Source organism: Chelonoidis abingdonii, chromosome 4 (genome assembly GCF_003597395.2).
Source record: "Chelonoidis abingdonii isolate Lonesome George chromosome 4, CheloAbing_2.0, whole genome shotgun sequence".
NCBI classification, from domain to species: Eukaryota; Metazoa; Chordata; order Testudines; family Testudinidae; genus Chelonoidis; species Chelonoidis abingdonii.
The window spans coordinates 56,199,774-56,221,078 of record NC_133772.1 but is presented as its reverse complement, the minus strand read 5'-3'; the positions used below and the strand labels follow the sequence as shown (position 1 = coordinate 56,221,078).

The window sequence follows — 21,305 nt, the reverse complement described above, 5'->3', positions numbered from 1 at the left end:
ACTATAACCGCCTTTTTACTCAATACTCACTATTCTGAATATATAAGAGACTGTAGCAGGGAGATTGGCAAGAAACTTGGTTGCACGTCTAGTCCCTTCCAGGACTCAGAGAGAACAAAGCAAAACCCAAAACCCACAAACAAAGGCTTCCCTCCACCGAGATTTGAAAGTGTCTTTGTTTTCTGATTGGTCCTCTGGTCAGGTGTTGCAAGTCACTGTTTGTTAACCCTTTACAGGTAAAAGAGACATTAACCCATAGCTATCTGTTTATGACAAGTGCCCAGAGGCCCCAGCCAAGATCAGGAACCCATTGTGCTAGATACTGAATAGACACATGGTATCAGAAGATTCCTACCACACAGAGCTTATAATCTAAATATGGACAAAAGGTGGGAGAAAGGAAATATTACTTCTTGCTTCTTTGCAGATGGGAAACTGGGGTACAGAGAGATTAAATGATTTGCCTAAGATCACCCAGTGAGTCTGTGTGGCAGAGCTGGGAAGTGAGCCCATTTTTCCTGAGTTCCAGATAGGTGCCTTTGCTTTAACCATCTTTCCCCTGAACTTTTAAGCAAGAAAGGAATGGTAGGAAAACACGTGCAGTCTTTCTTTTGATCCTAGCATCTCATCAGGTTTCAGGCTGCAAGACGATCCTCATCCTTGCATTCAGATACCTATCCGTCTTTATTGTAACTCGCTTGTGCTCTTTGCAGTTTTAGTGTGGACTTGGTGAAATTGAACAGAAACAGTATTTAATTAAACTAGTTCCTGTGGGTTTTTAGTTCTGTGTTTCAGTTTCTTTCTTCTATTCTCCTTTTCGGATGAACAAGGCATTTTCTATTTAATACAAAGATATTTAGGAACCAAACAAGAGGAAGTAAGTCAATGTTCTGAGTCCTGCCAATGTTCAGCCAGCAAAATAGGAAGCTATATGCATTAAAATGTTGAATGAGCCTCTACATTTCTACATCACTTCTCTCCCTGGTGAACTGTGCCTTGGCATTGCCTCTAGGGGGATTTTTCTGCCCCCCTTCCCCCGTTTAGTCAAAGCGCAGAAGGGCTGCAATGGCAACCCACAGCAAATTGGATTAAAAATAACAGCACAAAAGAGGAGAATGTGTGCATGTGTTTGGAAAGGGGAGAGGAAGGATTATGTTCTCTCAATGATGCACTGGGATCTGGTTCCTAGCTCCCATTCCAGAAAATGAAAGTTACCCATATAGGGGCTTGATCTTCCAGGGTACTGAGCACTATGGCCCCAATCTAGCAAAGCACTTAAGCATGTGCTTAATTTTAAAAATGTGAGTAGTCCCATAGACTTTGTTGCATCGAAGTTAGAATGCTCAGCACCTTGCAAGATCCAGCCTGATAGCCCCCTGGTGGTGAGTGATGAATAGACCCCGAGTCATTGATGAAGAAATTTGATTACATTGAAGACACTTTATTTACCAAAAGAAAAGGCTTGGATTTATTCTTCTTACCAATTATACCTGAGCGCGGGGTATTCTGTATCCGTCTGTCCTGCTGTTCTCTAACCGCTTTTCTTTTTTCCTCCCCACATGGACTGCTATAACTTCAGACCGCTGGGTCCTCGATACTGTGGGGAAGGGTTATACCCTACAGTTCATTTCTGCCCCATCCCCCTTCCCTGTCCCTCTTCAGGGACCCTTCTCATGAGAGTCACACAAGCCATAATTAACATGTGGAACTCACTGATGCCAGAAGTTGTTTTGGCCAAGAATTTAGCAAGATTCAGCAAGGGCTTGAACATTTATATAGATAATATCCAGAATTAGAACAAAATATTAACAAAAATGTTTTTGAAGCAAGAAAAAAACTTTGAGGGTTTATGCCAGTTTCTTAACTGTTAGGGGTTAAGAGAAGGTTTCACGAAGGAACAAATTATCTCACATATGGCACACCACTGAGTTTCTTTCAGTTTCTTCTATAGTATGCATGCTGGATACTGGACTAGATGGAACAAGACCCAGTATGGCAATTCCTATGTTCTAACTGGAGTTTAACACTTAGGGCTTGGCTACACTCAAAACTTCAAAGCGCTGCCGCGAGTGTGGTCACAGCGCCAGCGCTGGGAGAGAGCTCTCCCAGCGCTGCACATACTCCACCTCCTCATGAGGATTAGCTTGCAGCGCTGGGAGCCGCGCTCCCAGCGCTGCGGCACTGTTTACACTGTTTACAGCGCTGTATCTTGCAGTGCTCGGGGGTGTTTTTTTCACACCCCTGAACGAGAAAGTTGCAGCGCTGAAAAGCCTGTTATAAGCGCCAAGGCCTTATAAACAGAAGTTTTTCCCCGGCCTGTGTTGGCCCTTATTTGCTGCCCCTTTTGTTTCTGACCCTCCCTTCTCACATTGTTGGGGGGGTTAACCTACTGATGACTATCTTCTGTGCTATTAAGTGTTTTACTAAGCCAAGGATGCTATCCAGTTTTCCTGTGTAAGGAAAAGAACTCTTCCATATGTAAGCCACAATCCAAATTTCTGAGGCTTGCATTTAGTTGGCACTCTTTCAACCCAATCAGTGCATGATTACCATATGAAGGGAGGGGACCTTGCTGAAGGAGCTAAATTTACATTATGCCATGGGGAAATGTCTCCTAACCCCACCTTATTGGTTTTTTTTAAGTGATAGGAAAGCATTACATCAGCAATGGATTCTTTCCGGTTCCAATTTCCTGTCCATCTTTTGGTAATTTTAATCAATACCAAGCTGATACTTTGGAACTTGGAACTTAAGACTTTATCTAAGGGCTAACTTCTGCCTTCTGCTACTTTAGTGGAGTTGCATGTGTGTTGTGCCTTGAGGAAAGTGGGTTTTTTTTGTTTGTTTGTATTTTTCTCTCTCAGTATGGCTGAATTCTGTTTTAAGAGGGTGAGAAAGGATTTGCTAGCAGTCTATATAGCTATGATTTTTTTTTCTGTCAAAGCTTAGTTTTTTCTGTCGTGATTGTAATGAAACCTGTTCTCACCTGGATTTCTTACTAAAATACAACAAAAGTCCTTTTTGTAATACAGGAGAAATGGGGCTAGTGTGGGGTCTTTCAGCTACATTGTGACATCTAATGGTTGGTAAGGATAATTGCAAGTGGTTTGGGGGTTTGGTTTGTGTTTATGGGGCGTTAGCAAATCTATCCTGGACCCAGTATCCCTTTTTAAAAATGTAGTGATCTGAATGTTTCACCTCTGCTTCATTCTGAAAGGGGGCATTTATTTGTCTGTTTAAATAACAGCTAACCAAAAAATGTGCAAGTGCTATCAGAAAGATGTCATATTAACCTTTTCTTTAATTGTTAATAATGTCCACAGAGTAGCATCTGGAGTGTAGCTATTGTTGTATCATCAAATTATATCCATATATTTATTGGAGATCTTTAACATTTTTATAAAAATCTCTTTTCTCCCTCTCTTTACTACTTGTATTAGGTACTAAGGCAGCCACAGAATATGCAAATGGCATATATGACATTGGGTCACCTGCTCCATCAGTATATTTGGGCACATTCCAAATTTTACATCTACTAGAAGACCTGAAGATGGCACTAGAAATGCTAGAGGATCCTCAAGAGAGAGAAGCATTACGGAATCAGATACCAGGGGATACAGCAAGATGTATACGGGAGTGGCTGGAGGAACACCTGGTGAGTCATTTTGGACAACTTTTCTATCTGATTGGGGAATAATATTGACTGCCATATCTCATGGTTCAATTCTTTTAGTAATGAAATCAAGCTGCAGCAATCTACTCAAGTTTTAGCCCTTAGAACACTTAGTGGACTTCAGCTGTCTGTTCTCGGCTAGCATAGCTGGGGGTCCAAGGTCTCATTTTATGGTGGGAGGAGGAGGATGGAGAGAAGGAGGTGGAAAGGAAACTTTAAAAGTGCTGCCCCTCCTTCCATGCCCTTTCTGTTGCCCTCATCTGGAGAAAAGCAATTGAATCAGGGGATTTGTAACTGGATACAGAACCTTTCACCTCTAGTCCCTGGTTCAGAATGTGACTGTATAGAGTGGCATGTGCTTCTGAGGCAGCTAATATGGAAAGGGTTAAAGGGATCTCTCATGCTCCTAGCCTTCTCCATTGTGGTGTCCCCACTCAGGGGTATCGTGACTCTCCAAAATACCCCTTGGGTTTGTTAAGAGAGGAGAGCAGTGAGCATAGCAGAGAGATACACTGTTTGCTCCTGTTGCACCAGAGCATGCAAGGCTGGGTTAGGAGGCAGGTAGGGAAATGAGCCACTTGGTCATCTAGTTCAGGAGACTGAGGCTCACTGAAGTGGTGATCCAGCCTCAGGCAACCTCTTGAAGAAGAGACCCAGTGTAAGGGGGGAGGGGGGGGCGGAGAATGGATGTAGACTGCCAAAATGCACCTCCCCAAGAAGACATGATTCTGCAGATATGTGGTGATTAGGTGAGGGGGATGAGAGTTAACCAAGTGTTTTCAAAGCTTCAGAAAGGTTTGTTTGTATGGGTCGGTGGTGGTGGTTTTGGTTGGCTCCAACAAACAATTTTGTTCTTTCCTAATTATGACTCTAGCTTCTGATCCAATGTGCATCACCTACCATAGCTGTCCTGATGTTAATATGTGCTGAGGCTTCTGGAATACTTTCTGCCTTTTGTTTGCCTTTGTTAGCCTGGCCTGTCTTTGAACTGCATACTCTAGAGGTGCAATGTTGTGGTTGGAAAGTCTTTATCTGGGACCTTATAAAAGGAAGGAATGGGAAGTTGATGCAGATTTAGTGGTTTTTAAAAATGTTAAATTTAATTTTCTCAGTATTGGAATCTGTTGGCCAAATCCTGAGGTCAGTTCTTATTCAGTCTTCCCTCAGGCATACTCCTGCTGAGTTTCCTGGGTAAGAACTCAAGCAGGCTTTCAGGTCATGGTGCAATGGTAGGTAAAGGAAAGTACTTATTAAAATATAAATATTTAGTACTTTATATACTAGTTTTACATTTTCATAGTACCATCTAAATGCATTGGCCTTGAACCACAGAGCTCAGGGGAGTTTGGATCTGGGATTTTGCTTTGGGCTCCTCTCTTGTACAAATATGAATTAAGCACCACATCTCTGTGAGGCAGGTAATACTGAGCGTATTATCCCCTTTGAATTTAGACTCCTCTATTTTCTACTAATCTTGTAACAAATGCACGTTTTCTCATATAGTACTTTCCTCATATGGGAGATTATCCAAAACAGAAACCACAGTTACCTTCTCAGAACATCATTTGTAGTTGCAAATCTTGCAGCCCTGTCTAGTAAGTCATGAACTGTGTTGATCTGGGTGAAGTACCTGGGCTAGGTATGCTCAAAAACAACAAATCAGTGGTAACTTGTACTATCTATCTTTGGGTCTCTTGTGAAACAATATTTCTGCTTTTTTAATGTTTTTCACTTTATTATATTATGTTTTGTTTTTACTTACTTCTAAGAATATACCTAACCCTGTGTCTAGGGGCATATACATGACTCACGGCAGCCTATTCAAAATGACAAATTGCAAAAATAATTTCCAAAACATTCTCTTGCTCAGTGGTGGCAGCTCTGGTGAGGCATCAGGAAAAAGCCTGAGCAAGTAAATGTGTACATCATCCATTGGAAGTTGTCAAACTCCTGGTCTGCTCAGTGAACTTGGACACGAATTCCAGAGTTAAAAGTCATACTCTGAGAACACTTCACTTTCAGCCCTGAGCACTGAAATCAAAAGATTGGTAGTAAAAAGGACCCAAGTGATTTTTCCATCTCCCATGACGTGAGGAAGGGTGGTCTCCCAGGATAGCCAGAAACCAAACCATAAAGGGCTGGATTTGAATACCAAAACAAAGCAATAGCCAGTACAGTCTATGAAGCACAGGTAGAGTATGCTTCATGTAGCAAACCCTACCCAAGAGAGGCTGCCATTCTGCACTAAGGCTATGTCTGCACTACAGCTTATGTCGGTATAAATTATGTTGCTCAGAGGGCTGAATAAATCACAACTTACACTGCCAGTAGCGCTGGCATGGACAGCGCTATGACGGTGGGAGAGCGTCTCCCAACGACACAGCTACTGCTGCTTGCAAGGGCTGGAATAGTGAAGCCGATGGGAGAGCTCACGAGTGTATCATCATTTAAAACTAAAGCAACAAAACCTCACATTTTTGTTTATCAAAGGTCAGTAACTGAATAGGAACAGATATCAGAGGGGTAGCCGTGTTAGTCTGGATCTGTAAAAAGCAACGAAAGCTTATGCTCCAATACATCTGTTAGTCTATAAGGTGCCACGGGTTTCGTTGCTGAATAAGAACAGAGACTCAACTGTTTTTTCATTGGTGAAATTCATAACCAGAATTCCCCCTGGACACTGTGTTTTTTCACTTCTGGGTCGCCTAACCCTATAGCGATTGTTTCAGATCTTCCGGAGTAATGTAGAGTGGGGATAGACAATGGAAAGTGACCAAAAAAGACCTCTCTACAGCACTGTTATTCAAACATGTAACAAAACAAAACAAAAAATCCCTGCCTTGAAGAGCTTACAACTTCTGGAACAATACCACTTCTGTCATTGATACTCCCAGTGGTGAATTACTGTTACAAAGTTTGCTCAAGTAGACAAGGCTATGCAATTTGGTCCCTCTAGGCCAGGATTAAAGCACGTTGGCAAGGAGATGAGGGGGAAGCTTTATAACTATTGCCCATGCTATATCTGTTCTATCAGTAAATAGAGACTACCTGTCGCAAAGCACGTCACAAAGCACTAAATCCACTCATTTATTTTTAAATCTAAACCAATTATAGCTGTAGCCTTTTGGGGGGTATCTGCTATAGATGTATGTAGGGTGCCATGAAATTTAGTTATGTTCATAGAGTGTAAAACCAAAATAATAACATAACCAGAAAGTTTTATGCCCATCATTGCTCACCTGCATTTTTGTAAGTGTCTATTTTAATCCTTTACTATGGAAAGGATTGTTTGTGACTCCGTGGTTCCTTTAAGATGAATTTTGTACTTATGAAAATCAGGGCCTGACCCAGAACCCATCGGAGTGAATGGAAAGGCTCTAAAAACAGACCATTCGCAGTAGTAAAGGTAGTGAGGCCACAAGCTCATACCGTAAGGCTTCTGTTCTCTCTCTCTGTGATCAGGGAACCCCCAAGGTTCCTGAGACTACAGGAGGACTGTGTGGAGTGATGCTTCTGAAGCTGCTGATGTTTCTGTAACTTTAAAACATATCCCAAAGGCTCTGACATAAGTGGGTGTGGTGTCACTAGTTGTGGTTCCTTAGTATGAACTAGCTGAATGCATAACAGACAGAAATGCTACTGAGAACCCAGGTGCACAAAAAGTTCTTGAAGTAACAATCTCAAAAGCTGTGTCAGTGCAGTTTTCAAACAGAGAGGAAGAGAGGTGTAGCTATTCCTGCCTGGCTTTTTTTATTAGACTTCAAATTCTAGACCTGCTAGAACTCTGATTCCAAATACTGTGGGACAAATCTACCCTTCATGAAGTCAGAACTGAGTTTCACAGGAAATGTATTGAGTGTATTAGATGTAGGCAGCTCATTAAGTAGGGCTTAACATTCTCTGTAACTTAGAACAGGACTATTGCTTTGACAAGGTTAAGATGGAATAAAGCTGTGTTAATTGAACAGCTGTAAATACTTACTTACTCAATACAGTAAGAACTGTATTGACATTCTGTGCCTGTGGGTGAACAGGTCTGTGTCATTTAGAAATGCTTTGTATTTGAATCTGGCACACTGCAAAATGAAAGCTAAGATTATTATGGGCAACTGGCTGTAAAATGACTTTGGATATAGTACCACAGTTATTGCTAAATATTTCAGTAGTGCAAGGACCAAATGATGTATCACACAGCGGATAGTAATTTCAGCATTAAAAATTAACCACTGACTGTGCTTGACTTGGTCAGCTAAATGATACATATTTAGTTACCTTTTCATTTTGCTAACTCCAAATGACATTCTGCACTGCATGCTTTTTTGTGTGTTAGGCTCTGCAAAAATGCATTTCTCCCGTAAGAATGTTTGGATCCACTTCACCTGAGAATAATTCTAACATGATTTTTAACATGAGTGACAATCTAGTTTTATAGATTGTAAAATGTCTGTAGTTAGTTTAAACCATTTCACCATGGAGCATTGTACATTGGCCATTAGAAAGCTGCTCACTCTTGAAAACATGGAAATATTTTCCTGACCATATTCACTTTGAGAAATGCAACTCTGGAAAACTTGATAAATCTATTTGCCAGATGGTAAGGAAAAAAAGAAGAGTAGAAAAATCTGAAATACTATACATATTTTTTAAATTATTTTATTTAGTCTCTCGATTTATAACAAGTGCCTATTTATTACTCTGGGTGCTTCTACACTAATTAAAAACATTCCATTCAACAGATTAAATAGAATAGCCTGCCCATAAATTCTTAGCTAGTACTTATCAACCAGTTTGAACTCTTTAATGAGGGCCCATTCATGCCTATTAAAGTCAAAGGGAGTCTTTCTATTGACTTATTTGGGTTTTGGATCAAACCACTAGGCCCTAGTTCAGCAAAAGAATAAAAAACAAGCTTAAGTTTACAAATGTGTTTGACCCATTGACTTCAAAATTTAAAATTTACATGTGCTTAAATACTTTGCTGAATTGCGGGGTTTGGTGCCAAATCCCTCTGCTCCCCACTTCTCTAAATGCGACTGCGATGGACTTTTCAGAATTCTCATCCCATAACATGGGGATAGTACTGCTTTGCAAAGGAACTGGAGATTGTGATGGGTTCCCCTTGGGGTGCCACCTGGAACTGGGGTACCACTGAGCCCTCTGACCCACCAGCCTGGGCTCCCTCTCTCACTGTACTGCTCTGACAAGCTGCAAAGCCCTCCAGCCTGCACTTTCACCAGCATTCATACAGGTAGGGACACACCCAGCTGCAGTGACATGCAGGCTCTCTTCCCAGCCTGGCACCCCAGAGCAGTACGGTCCTGCTGCCCTGGTCAAATCTGGGCAGTATATGGGTTTAATACTTGGTCCGCCTCTCCCTCAATGTGAAGAGAACAAGGCACACTTGTGGTAACTAAGCAGAGATTTTTCCCCAACCACTCCATTCAAAGCTCACTAGTTTAGATTAAAACAAAAACAACTTCACTAACTACAAAAGATAAATTTTAAGCAATTATAAGGGATAGCAAACAGATCAAAGCAGATTACCTAGTAAATAAACAAAAAATGCAAACTAAGCTTAATACACCAGATAGACTGGATATGAATTAGCAGATTCTCACTCTAAAAGATGATTCAAGCAGGCTGCAGATTCTTCAGGGGCAAGCTGCACTTGCTTTACAGCTTGGAATCCTCAGGCATTTCATACACAGGTTAGAAATCCCTTTAACCTGGGTCCAGCACTTCCCCCAGTTCAGTCTTTGTTCCTCAGGTGTTTTGAGGAATCTTCTTTTGTGGGGAGTGAAGAGCCCCAGATGATGTCACTCCCTGCCTTATATAGCTTTTGAATATGGTGGGAACCTTTTGTTCCAAAGCTTGATTCCCAGACCAGTCTGTGGAAAAATACTGACATCCCAAGATGGAGTCCAGCATTATGTGTCCTGGTCACATTTCCTTGTAGAGTCATAGCAGCCATCACTCACAGGCTGGCTGTAGCATTCTCAGGAAAGCTCAGCAAGTGAGAGATAAGCTTCTCTCCTAAGACCTATTGTTTTCCCTAATGGCTCATTGCCCTGAATAGGTCCTTCCCAGCTAGCTATGTAGACTGAAAGTATCGTGTGTAGTGGGCATTTGTCATAAGGTATATTTCCCAAATCTGAACCTTAGCGTCCAAAATTTGGGTACCTGCATGAAACCTCTAAACTTAAGTACCAGCTTAGATCTGATAGCCTGCCATCACCCAAAAATATAGTGTTTTGGGGCACTCTGACCTCCCCAACCTTCCCTGGGGACCCCAAGAACCCAAATCCCTTGGATTCTTAAAACAAGGAGAAATAAACCATTCCCCCTCCCCCCCCCCAGACTTTCCCTGAGAGAGACAGTATTCCTGGCACAGAGAGAAATTAGCCTCTCTCTCCCCCTTCCCTCCTCCCCCACCAGTCCTGGTGTTTACACCCACTCTCCTGGGATAAAACAAGGGAAACAAGGAAAGATCAATCAGGTTCTCTAAAAGAAATCTTTTAATAAAAGAAAGGAAAAAGTAAAGAATTATCTCTGTAACTTCAAGATGTAAATATTACAGGGTCCTATAGTTTACAGACAAAGGAAGAAACCCTTCCTCCAGTACCAATACAAATCAAAATATTCCCAGCAACTACACATATAAAAGTTAACCAGCCAGATCCACATGTGCAAATAGAGTAAAACAAACAATTAAAAAGCCTAAATCGCCTGTTCTACTTACTATTTGAACAGAACTTTAGAGAGCCTGTAGTAATGTCTGGTCCTTCTCATACCCCCGAGAAAAGACCCACACACACAGAACAAAGGACCCACACCCAAAACTTCCCTCCACACAGGGTTGAAAGTATCTTGTCTCCTGATTGGTCCTCTGTTCAGGTGTTTAGTTCCTTGTTTGTTAACCCTTTACAGGTGAAAGAGACATTAATCCTTAGCTATCTGTTTATGACAGCATTACTCAGGTGTAACTACATTTGAAATACAGATACATAATCAATATTCATTAGTTCAGGTACAAAAATGATCCATGCATACAAATAGGATAATCATATTCAGCAAATCATAACTTTTCCAATGACACCTCATATGACTTATCTTGTACAAAATGCATCATAATGATGCCATAATCCGAGCATTGGCCTGCTAAACCCAGGGTTGTGAGTTCAATCCTTGAGGGGGCCGTTTGGGGATTGGGGATTGGTCCTGCTTTGAGCAGGGGGTTGGACTAGATGATCTCCTGAGGTCCCTTCCAACCCTAATAATCTATGGTTCTGTGGTTCTATAATAGTATCATTGTGAAGAATATGGGGAGCAATGTCAGAGAGAGATTTGGGTGAGTGTCATTGTATAGGTGGAAAGGATTTATATAATTATAATATTGTCCACTGGTAATAGATCATTCTTATTTGTACAGAAATTTAAGGGACACTGTGCGGTCAAATTGGCCCAAAGTATGGATTTTGTAAAACACAGCTTTTACCAAACTTGATGCCAATAATATTATCCTCAAACTTATTTATAAAATTGTTACAGAAATATTTTTTATCAAGTAAACACTACCCTGTTCACAACTCAGACACTGCAGAGTTATATTAGTGAAATTAACTATGCTTTTCTGAAAGAGATGCTCTTGTTCAAACAGGAATTAATGCAGGGAAGTTCTAAAGCCTTTGTTATACAGGAGGCCAGACTAAATGATCACAGTGGTCTCTTTTGGCCTAATAATCTGTGAACTATAAATTAAAGTTTTTTAAAACGACCAGTCAGTTTTCATTGGTCAAACTGAGAGAAATGCAGATAAGTGAAGTGCATAAATAGTGGAAAGTAAATTAAAGGTTCAAAATTCTTGTTTTATTTTAGTGATCTAAAGTGTTAGCAGTAACATAGGTAAAAATTCTATTTTTGCAAAAATAATTTATTATAGCTTAATCAGTGTCCTTTTAAGTGAGTTGCATACAATATCAATATTTGATTTGAAAGTTTGGCTGATTTAAGGAAAAAAATAAACTATACATTTCTATAAATTTTCATCTGCAGCTGACTCTCCCACATAGGGATGAAGATAGACACTCTTATGTATAGTGCCAATCGAAACTGATACATTTATCCGGAAACAATTTGACTGTAGAACTTAACTGTTGAGAGGCATCATAAATCTAAATATAGTATGATTTCCCTAGCACCAAGTGGAATTAGCACACATAACATTGAAAACTGATCTGCAGAGAGACTTTGAAAGTAAAAGAGAGCCTTCATTTTGCATTCATTTTCATTTATCTATTTTTTCTGACTTAAAACACGATGCTGGAATACCTTTTCTGAATAGCATTTTTTTTAGTAGAAAACATAGGACCCAGTTCTGGGATGCACTCTGACTCCTTTTCATTGATCTCTCAGCACAAAGTGGCTCAAAAGCCGGCAGATTTGGCCAGCTGGGAATTCCCCTTGTGTAGGTATAGAGCTACTATATCAACTCTTCTAACAGCCCTTAAAAGTGTGGTCAGGGGACAGAAGTGGTAGGAGTGTCTTTACATTTCAGCTATTGCTGAATGCCAGACAGCATTGGCTCCCCCATATAAATAGCCAGGGCTTGATGTACAGATGTGATTTATTATAGATTTGCCCTGCATGGAAATGATAAATCTTCAGAAACTAACATTACAATCATTTATTGAACTAGCTATTCAGCAGAGATAGGAAAAAATCAACACTGTGCAAACAAAAGCCACAAGTTAGAAGTCATCTTACAACCAATGGGGCCAAACTGGCTCTCTTCAGATGTTTGCTCAAAAAGGAAACATTGATTCTGTTTTCCACAGTTATTTGCACCCATGTTCTAGCCAGCAGTGCTGTCCCACAGTCTCAACATGACCACCTCTCAGAATTCCTGCCAGGAATTGAGCAGGGGGATTCACACTGTTCAGAGCTAGATTTGGTGTATCTATAATAAAAATGTGGAGTTCTCCCCCTCCCTCATTTGAAATATCTCCTCTTCATTAGTTCATAGGGCTTCTGGGGGCCTATTCTGTGTGTTTTCAAGAACTCATTGGGGGATAACAATTGCACATTTGCCTTTAGGAGGATTTTGAATATTGGATCTGGACAAATCCTGTGTATCAAAGGATACGTCTACACTGCACGATTATTTCAAATTAGCTTAAACCGATATTACAAAACAGATCTAATAAAATCGGTTTTAGCGCGTCCACAATGGGATCACGAAATCGATTGTTTGCGTCCATGGTCCAAAGCTACCATCGATTTCAGGAGCGGTGCACTGTGGGTAGCTGTTCCTCAGCTATCCCATAGTTCCCACTTCCGTGTTGAGAGCACAGTGCCTGATGGGGCAGAAAACATTGCCCCGGATGGTGCTGGGTACAGCCTCACCCCTCCCTTTGTGAAGGCAGCAGACAACCCTTTGGCGCCTTTTTCCGTGTCAGACAGGACAGCTGGCCCCTCCACCAATCAGCATCTACATTTAGTGGGACTAGCTTGATGCAGCTAGGCATGGTCTGTCTCCTTGAGCTGTGCCTCAGCACCCCAGCTCCCAGTTTGCAGCCATGACCACAGTCAGACCCAGAGTCTCGGCTCCTGCTAAACCGAGCTGAACTGCTGGCGCTAAATGTCCTTCTGTTTCCTGTGGCTGGGGAATTTCCATTGGTGGCAGCTGCACTTTCAACTTTTCCTTGGAAAAATCCATGTTTGTAGATCCAACCTGTAGCCTCTCATGTATCAGATTTCTCTGTTCGCAGAAGGGACCGTGCTGGGTAGTGTGGATGCCAAGACAGGCGGCAGACCCGTTGTGGGCAGCCCCGCAAGAGTCCTACACTGGAAACAATATGTAGGCAACCCAACTTGTGGCACACTCCATGGATGACACAAGCAGGAGGTTGCTTCCAGAACCAGCTCAGTGTTCTCAGCGGAGCTCTGGGGTTGGCACTTAGGGCCATGCCCTGGAAGGAATGACAAGGGTCCAGAGTTACGAGGTGAGAGTGTCCATGGGAAGCATTGGGCGTTCTCTGACCTCAGGCGCTGCATGTTCTGACTTTCCGGGAGAGAGTCCACACCCTGCTCTTCACAAGAAAGGGAAGAAGGGCCCACTGCAAAACAGAGCGAGAACTGCGCCTCTCGTTGTACTTCACATCCACCAGGCCACATCGCAACAATCGCTGTGATGCAGTGGCCGATATCGGTGAAATAGCGCAGGAAAGTTGCGACCCATAGTGTGACCAGCTTCACGCCGCGCAGGGGATTGTGATTTCGCTGGTAGCTTAGGAGGTGACGTCGCCAATATTCCCTTGCATTATAGTCCGAGACGTTAAACGTCAACAGCAATTCGCTGAGTGGATGCTATCAGGTCTGGTGGACCGACGCTCGTGTGACTGTCTACCGTTATGTCTACCATCAATCACCTGCCGCTCATGAGAGACGCTTAGCATACAAGCGCCATGGCAGTGCCTCCCTCCACTGGCCTCTCTGCCCAGCTGCTTGCAGTAGAGCATTCCCCGAGATTGTTACACTGCAAGAGCCTTCTCGCGAAAGGAGGATACTAACACCTGTGAATCCAGGTGATATCAGCTCTTGGCTGGGGATACACGCACCTTTTCCCTCTGGCCTGCGCTTACGGGGACAGGAGGCGGAGATATGTTGTTTCTGCCATTATAAGGCGGTCTCAGGATGATGCGCATCATACTACGCCTTTGCGATAGTGTCCAGATGTCACAGTCTCGACAATAGGCCTGGTACTGTCTGGCTATAGACGTGACTATGGCGTTGATGAACGTCTACGTAGACAGACGCGCGTGGAAGGGAGTCAAAGGCTGTGATTGCATGGGTTCTCCCCATGTGTCACTATGCTTCTCATCAATACCAGCAGCATGAGTAAGAGGTTGCTCCGAATACTGTGAATGTCTCTCTCTCAGCGGCACCTCATGGTAAGACGACCCTGCGGTAGCAGTCAGCTTCACATGTAGCAGTAGACTTAACATTTTACGAGGGGCTCGTGTGCGTTTCTCGTCCCCGCAGCACTATCGGTCTCAGGCTCATGTTGATGGACTGCTGCATAATAGCTCCTTGTCGCTCTACACCTGTCAGTAAGGGCGTGCTAACTGCGCAACACCAAATTGCCCGCCATGGTGTAATGCCAGATCTACCATAGCACACCAGGTCCAGACGGCTGCCGAGTCGCTACCTTTAATACCCCGTTGTTTGATACAACAGCAACATGTGGCCCAGTCTCTAGAGACGCAGCTTATGAACCGCGGAGGGCTCAGGCTGTCATGGCCTCACTCCTGTTCTGGGCTCCTTAGGTCCGCGTTGGGAAAGCACAGGGACCTGTAATTCCCTCTGGGTTCCAAGTAACCAGATCCTGGCTGTTGAGGGTTTACGGAATGCTGTGTTGCTCTCTCACAGGTCATCTTCATTCCTCATTCCTTCATCTTTCCCCTTGGCTACATCATAAGAAACAGTTTGATATTTCAAATCAAAGTCTGATCCACTGGACAGGGTGGGGCATCTGGTAGCGCTGAACACCAAAATGTGCATCGTAGTTGCGAGAGCATAGAAGCGCCCATGCTATGTCCGTGGGGGGGCTTCAGACGGTGCATCATGAGCCCTACGTATTGTCTTCTGCTGGTTTCTGGTAGCCCTGTGCTAACTCCACAATCCACGGTTTGCATCTCGTGCACGTGCAGGGAAGTCCCGGCTGTGCGCTTGTGGTTGCAGCCTATAGAACTTGTGCAAATTCTGCTCAAAAAACTTTTATCCATTTGCGCGTGCCGTTGGAATCGCATGTGCGTGAGGTATGACGCTCCTCATCGCCAAGCAGAGTAAGTCGATCAGACTCCAGAGACTCCTGTGTTGGTCCAAATAGCTGGGCCGCTCGTCGCGCCGTTTACGCTCAGATTATCAGGAGGATCTGACAAATTGTTAAACCCAAATGCATATGAGCCTGTGTGGCTTCCACCTGTGTGGTGTTGCTCCTGCACGGTGGACGCAATCAGAGGAATGGAATTCGCAAAAGGATGTTCCGGCGGGACTGTCAAGGTTTAACCTCGTATCGACCCTGCGCAGTTGCATCACAGTGCAGTGTCACGATGCTATCATGAGTGCCCCTGTCACAATGGTTCTGAAACCAAAATTGAGGATGGCTCACTTGGGACAGGAGTCAAGATTCGCTTACCCTTCTTGTTTTAAAATTGAGTACGTCCTGCCTCGGATGTCATAGCCCGGTGCCTGCCTTCCTAAGTGACCCCTCGCTCCCCACCCGCCCCCGGTTTATGTCACGAATAGTCTATAGTGTTTTTATTCTTTGTATTCCTCACGACTGAATGACATAAATGGGGGGGGGAGGCGCCTGCCACGGTAGCTGGCGGAGAGTGGTGGAGAAGAAGTGAAGCGAATGGTGCGTTTCTCGTGGTCGTGGAGAACCCCTTTTAATACAGCCACGGACGTAGCGACGCTCTTCTAATTAACGTGGCCTGCTTCTTGTTGGCGGACAGGCAATACATTTGTTAGCCAAACCATAAGGGACGGGAATCTCTCACAACTGAAGCAACATAGCCCCATATCCAAATCCACTGCCACGGGTAGGACGGAAAAATGCAGAAGCGAGATCCGTCCCGGCGACTTGACTGGTTGTAACACAAATAGAGTCTGTCTGCCCCAACAAGCAAGCAGGTCAAGTGTAGTTAGTATCAGAGCGCAGAGTACTCTTATACCGTGGCCTGTATTTAAGAAAACGGGGGATTTCCGCAAAGAACTGTACCCAAGTGTGCCTGCCTCTCATCTCCCGACACTGCTCCGCAGCTACCAGCGGAAGTGCAACAGGCCGGGCCCCCCCCCCCTCAATGACTGTGAATTAATGGCCAGATAGTGTCGGATATCAGGGACCGTCTCTGAGGAATACAAGAATTAGAAGACATGACTTATTCGTGACAGGTAACGTAATCCCGGGGGGGGGGGGGGGAGGGGGCACTGTTGGATCGCAGGCAGGGCTCCTCGGCGGCTGATTGACAGGTCAGGCACAGGACGTTTACTCAATTTTTTAGAAACGAAGAAGGAGCCGATTGACTCTGTCTCAAAGTGAGCACCTCCAGGAGTTTTGGTTTCAGAACCATGTGACAGGGGCATCATGATAGGCGATCGGCCACTGCACTGTTCGATGTCCTCACTTGGGCCAGGGTAACAGGCTGTGAAAGCCCTGAATCCCCGCGCACTTGCATCGCTGGCCTACAGATCTCCAGTTTCCTCGATTGTCCACAATGCGGGTGAGGGGTCAGCACCATCACCCAGGGCGGACAGCACTAACAGAGCGTCCATAGTGCACTGGTCAAACAGATGCAGTCATTCCATGATAGCACACAACGAAGAACCGGAAGAAGCGCCAAGCTTGGACCCACAGGAGGTTCTGGATCTGATCGCATACTCTGGGGTGGGACTCAGTGCGCTGCAACATCACAGGCACTGCGTTCCAAAAGACGAATGAAAAAGTTTTGAAACTAATAGATTACTCCCAAAGTATACTATGCCGCTGTACACCACAAATCGACGGGCAGCAAGGACTCCCCACAGCCTTGCTAGTGGCAGAGTTGGAAGAGTGACAGGACGCTTCGACAGTGGCTACAGGAGAAAGCGCCGCAGAAGCAAGCACGGAGGTCAGGGGCTCTGAGCCGGAGATAAACATGAGTGCGTGTACACTGCTCGACTACATTGCATTTTGGGGTTCAGCGCTAGACCCAGTGACGCCTGTCCGGGATTCAGACCTTATTGCGGCTTGAAATAATCAAACTGTTTGCTTATGACCATACTCACAGCCAAGGGGGAAGATGGAGAGGAAGATGAGGATGAAGATAGACCCGTCGCGAGAGCGCAACAGCATTACCGTATACGCCACAAGCCACAAAACAACTCACCCAGCCATTCACTACCTTGTCACAGGCACCCATGCCAGGATCTTTGTTGAGACCTCAAGAATTCGTCCCTATGTGCTCTCCCAGCGACAAGCCGCGGACAGTGAAGCCATCGGAAGCGCAACCTCCCGGCGGTAAGATGTCCTTCAATGTCTGTATCAAAACACGGATGTTTAAAACAAGATGGTTATTTTTTAGATCGCATTTGACGAAAGAACTATAATTTCAGGGTCAGCTGATCATGAAACCCCCCAAAAAACCAACCGTGCTCAAGACTCCTCATCATTACCAAGGTCAGTGATGGTACACCGCGCTGACTCCACGAGAGGTTAGCTTATTAGTTGCAGTTGCCAGCCGATTACTGTTACAGGAAAATTGTTAACCGAGTACTGGGGAGCTGGAGCGAAAATCCCTCCGTTCAGATTAATCTCTCATGAATCGGAGTCGTGAAGGAACATTCAAAAAGTCTTATCGGATATCATATAGAACATTTCTGGGCCAATATATGGGCAAGACACCCTTAAATCCCGTTCCGATTACTATGTAGGTCAAGTTTATCACGACTGCCATTGGTACCATTTGCAATAATACTATTGCCGGCTTACTATGCAGGCATTGAAGGCATTGCGATGAAGCGGCATAGGGGCCCCTAAAGCATACAAATCGATCTTGCCCCCAGACGAGTGGTATTAGTCAGGAGACGAGATACCTATCTGCACTGATTGGGTTACCCTCCACAGCTTGTAGAAACACTGCGCAGGAACTAGTAAGAGATGGGGGCAGTACCTAGGCGGCATGTTTGCTATGGGACGCAGGCAGAGCAGGTGGGATGGAGAGGGAGAGTGGATATAGCAACGAAGTTTATTCAGCGGGGTACTGGGCAAAGCAAGATTGATTACACTAGTGCAGCTGAACCGCGGCTATCAGCAACCGCGCGCTAGTGAGCGTATGCGGGGGGCGCTCAGTAGGGGAATACATAGCAGCGATCCGTGACTATGATTAGGAGCTCATGTGCTGTGTGGTCGGACGCAGTGCTGAAAGGAGGGGGGTTTGGGCTTCGGCAGGTTCCTCTTTAACCGCGACAAGGATATATCGATCGACTGTGTATATGAATGGGCGGAGAAGTCAAAACTTTTTAAAGCCTACTTACCCATCCACGCCTGGAGACTGCGTGGATACGGTTGACCGCGTGCAGTCCAGCTGACTCTGTGTGTGTTGTCGTGTGTACAACATCGTACACAGCACACAGAATACAGAACTCCTTAACACAATCAACCAAAACTGCCGACCACAATTGTATTCGAGATCACGAGTCTTGTAGGTGATAGTGTTACTAATGTGAAAGAGTACCTATCATTGCTCTGTAAAAAAGGTATTCAACATCTATATCTACCCTGGTTTTGCCTTCTACCATGCAGGCTTGCGACATTCTCTGCAGTCCTATGCATCCACGAGGGCGCTGCTCTGAATATTGGCGGAGGAAAGAATCAAGACGGCGAGATGAAACTATCCACCAGAAATTGATCTGAATATAACACGCAATGAGAGGTGATAACAGAATGTGACTGAGCTGCAGTGGTAGCAAAGGTACAGGAAAGATGCCAGTGAACGATCTGAAGGGCTAGGAGGATAGACAGCCATCGTGGACGAGATGCAAAGGCGGGATTCTGCTGCGGCTCAACTGATAGCCTCACCAAACCGCATCGGTGGAATCTTCAGGAAGAGTACGCGCAGTCAGCAGCAGTGCGCTGCAGCCCCTGTTAACCAAGCATCCGGCAATGCCAAGCCTAAGCAAACTGTCCATATCTCCTCACGCAGATGTAAGAACGCGTGGGGGAAGGCTGTTCTGCAACCCGCCTACCACTCCTCCACGCGCCCCTGGAAAGAGTTCAAGTAACAGCTGGTAATTACACTACAATGTTCTTTAATAGGCCTTTCCTTCCCGCCTTCCTTCCAAGAAGACAGGCACGCTAGGGATACCCTATCTAATTCTGCTGCTTTTTTATAAGTTTCCTTTGTAATCAAAGAATACATCAAAAGGGGGGAGGCGTGTGGGTTGGCTTACGGGGAAAAGTAGTACGGAATTAAACACCTGATTTTAACACATGCATAATTATTTTAATGAAATAATAAACTATTGTCTAAACGAGACTGAATTAAATTTTCCTTTCGCCAACCCTGTGATATCACAAACAGGGGGGAAGCGCGCTCGATCTCTATCACTCCTCACCAATAAGTCCATGCATAAAGTGCGAGGAGGGTATTCACTAGGGCGCCACCACGCCAAAGAGGTCCAACACCCGTACCCTGGTGCCTGCTGAAACTCGTTTCCAAGGCTTCTCTGATGCCGCAAGTCCGCTCCAGGTGTGTCTCTATGTCATACCATAGACCTCCGCCCTGGTTCTGGCTGCTCGTACTCAGCGGCCAGGTGGATTTGCCTCAGCCTCCACCCCAGCCATAAAGTCTCCCCTTAGTCTCAAAAGATTGTGGAGCACACATCCAGCAGCAGCAATAGCAAGCGGGATCATTGGTTTGGCTGAGGTCTGAGCGAGTAAGTATATCGCATCAGGACCCCTTTAAAACGGCCAAGATGCACATTCACCACAACACATCGATCCGCGCACTTGCTACAGCGTTGATAGTTGAACATGCCTCCTGACCACTGTCCAGGCTGCCAGTGGTATGGGTTTCATGAGCAATGGCATCTAAGGGTAGCTGGGTCTCCCCAGGATAACTATAGGCATTTGAACATTCCAACGGTTATTTTCTGGTGTCTGGGAAGTAATTCCCTTGGCTGCAAGCGGTTTAACCAGACTAGTGCCCTGAAGACGCTGACGTCATGACCCTTTCCTGGCATCCACGTGGATGTGGGTGAAACGTCCGTTGTGGTCCACCCAGGCTTGCGGCACCATTGAAAAGTACCGCCGCCTTGCGGTTCACGTACTGGGTTGAAATCCCTGTGTGTCTCTGGGCGCAAGCATAGGAGTAGTTTCCATCCATGGCCCCACCACAGTCGGAAACCCAATTGCAGCAAAGCATCCCTATCACCTGCACGGTTCCGGCAGTCACGAACCTTTTCTACAGCAAGCCTTACGATTGCTTTGCTACTGCCATCACTGCAAAGCCCCCAAAAGTAGATTTTCCCAATCCCAAATTGATTTCCGACTGACCGGTAGGCTGTCTGGCGTGCAAGCTTCCAAGGGCTATATGCACTCGCTTCTCCACTGTGAGAGGCTGCTCTCAGTTATGTATTATGCGTTTTCAGGCAGGGGAAAGCATAGTTCCAAAAGTTCTAAGAAATTCTTACGTGCATGACGAAAGTTTCGACACGCCCCACTGCGCCGAACTTCCGTCCACACCACAGCACCGTTAAACAATGCGGGCCCACCAGTCTGTGCTTGCTGTTCCCGGCCCAAATTGTTCTCGGCGTCAATGGGTAGAAGATGCCCCGTTTTAGCAGTAGCGTCCAAAACCTGGGGCCACGGGTTAGGAGAATTTCTGGCTCCATCTCCGTCCATCTGTGTCCTCCGCCCGACGCTCAGCAATAGCTGCCTCCTCCTCTCCTCTGCCTTTGCAGTCATTTGTTCATATAGTACCAGTCAACGAGAGTACGCGAGGCTGTATGACAACGGTCAGGATAACCGTTTGGTGATCTCAGGGTCCAATGATTGCTGTGCGATGGGCTTTGGCTAGAATCTCACCCGGGA

General features: G+C 45.0%; 1 protein-coding gene across 6 annotated transcripts in view; it reads left to right on the top strand.

Moving 5' to 3' along the window:
* Nucleotides 1–21,305, top strand: part of PPFIBP2 (PPFIA binding protein 2) — a 159,334-nt gene that overhangs the window by 35,617 nt on the left and 102,412 nt on the right. For all 6 annotated transcript variants that reach the window (XM_075065190.1, XM_075065187.1, XM_075065188.1 and 3 more), the window contains exon 2: nucleotides 3,441–3,655. In XM_075065190.1, coding sequence (XP_074921291.1) covers nucleotides 3,441–3,655 — 215 coding nt within the window. The remainder of the gene's footprint in view (nucleotides 1–3,440; nucleotides 3,656–21,305) is intronic.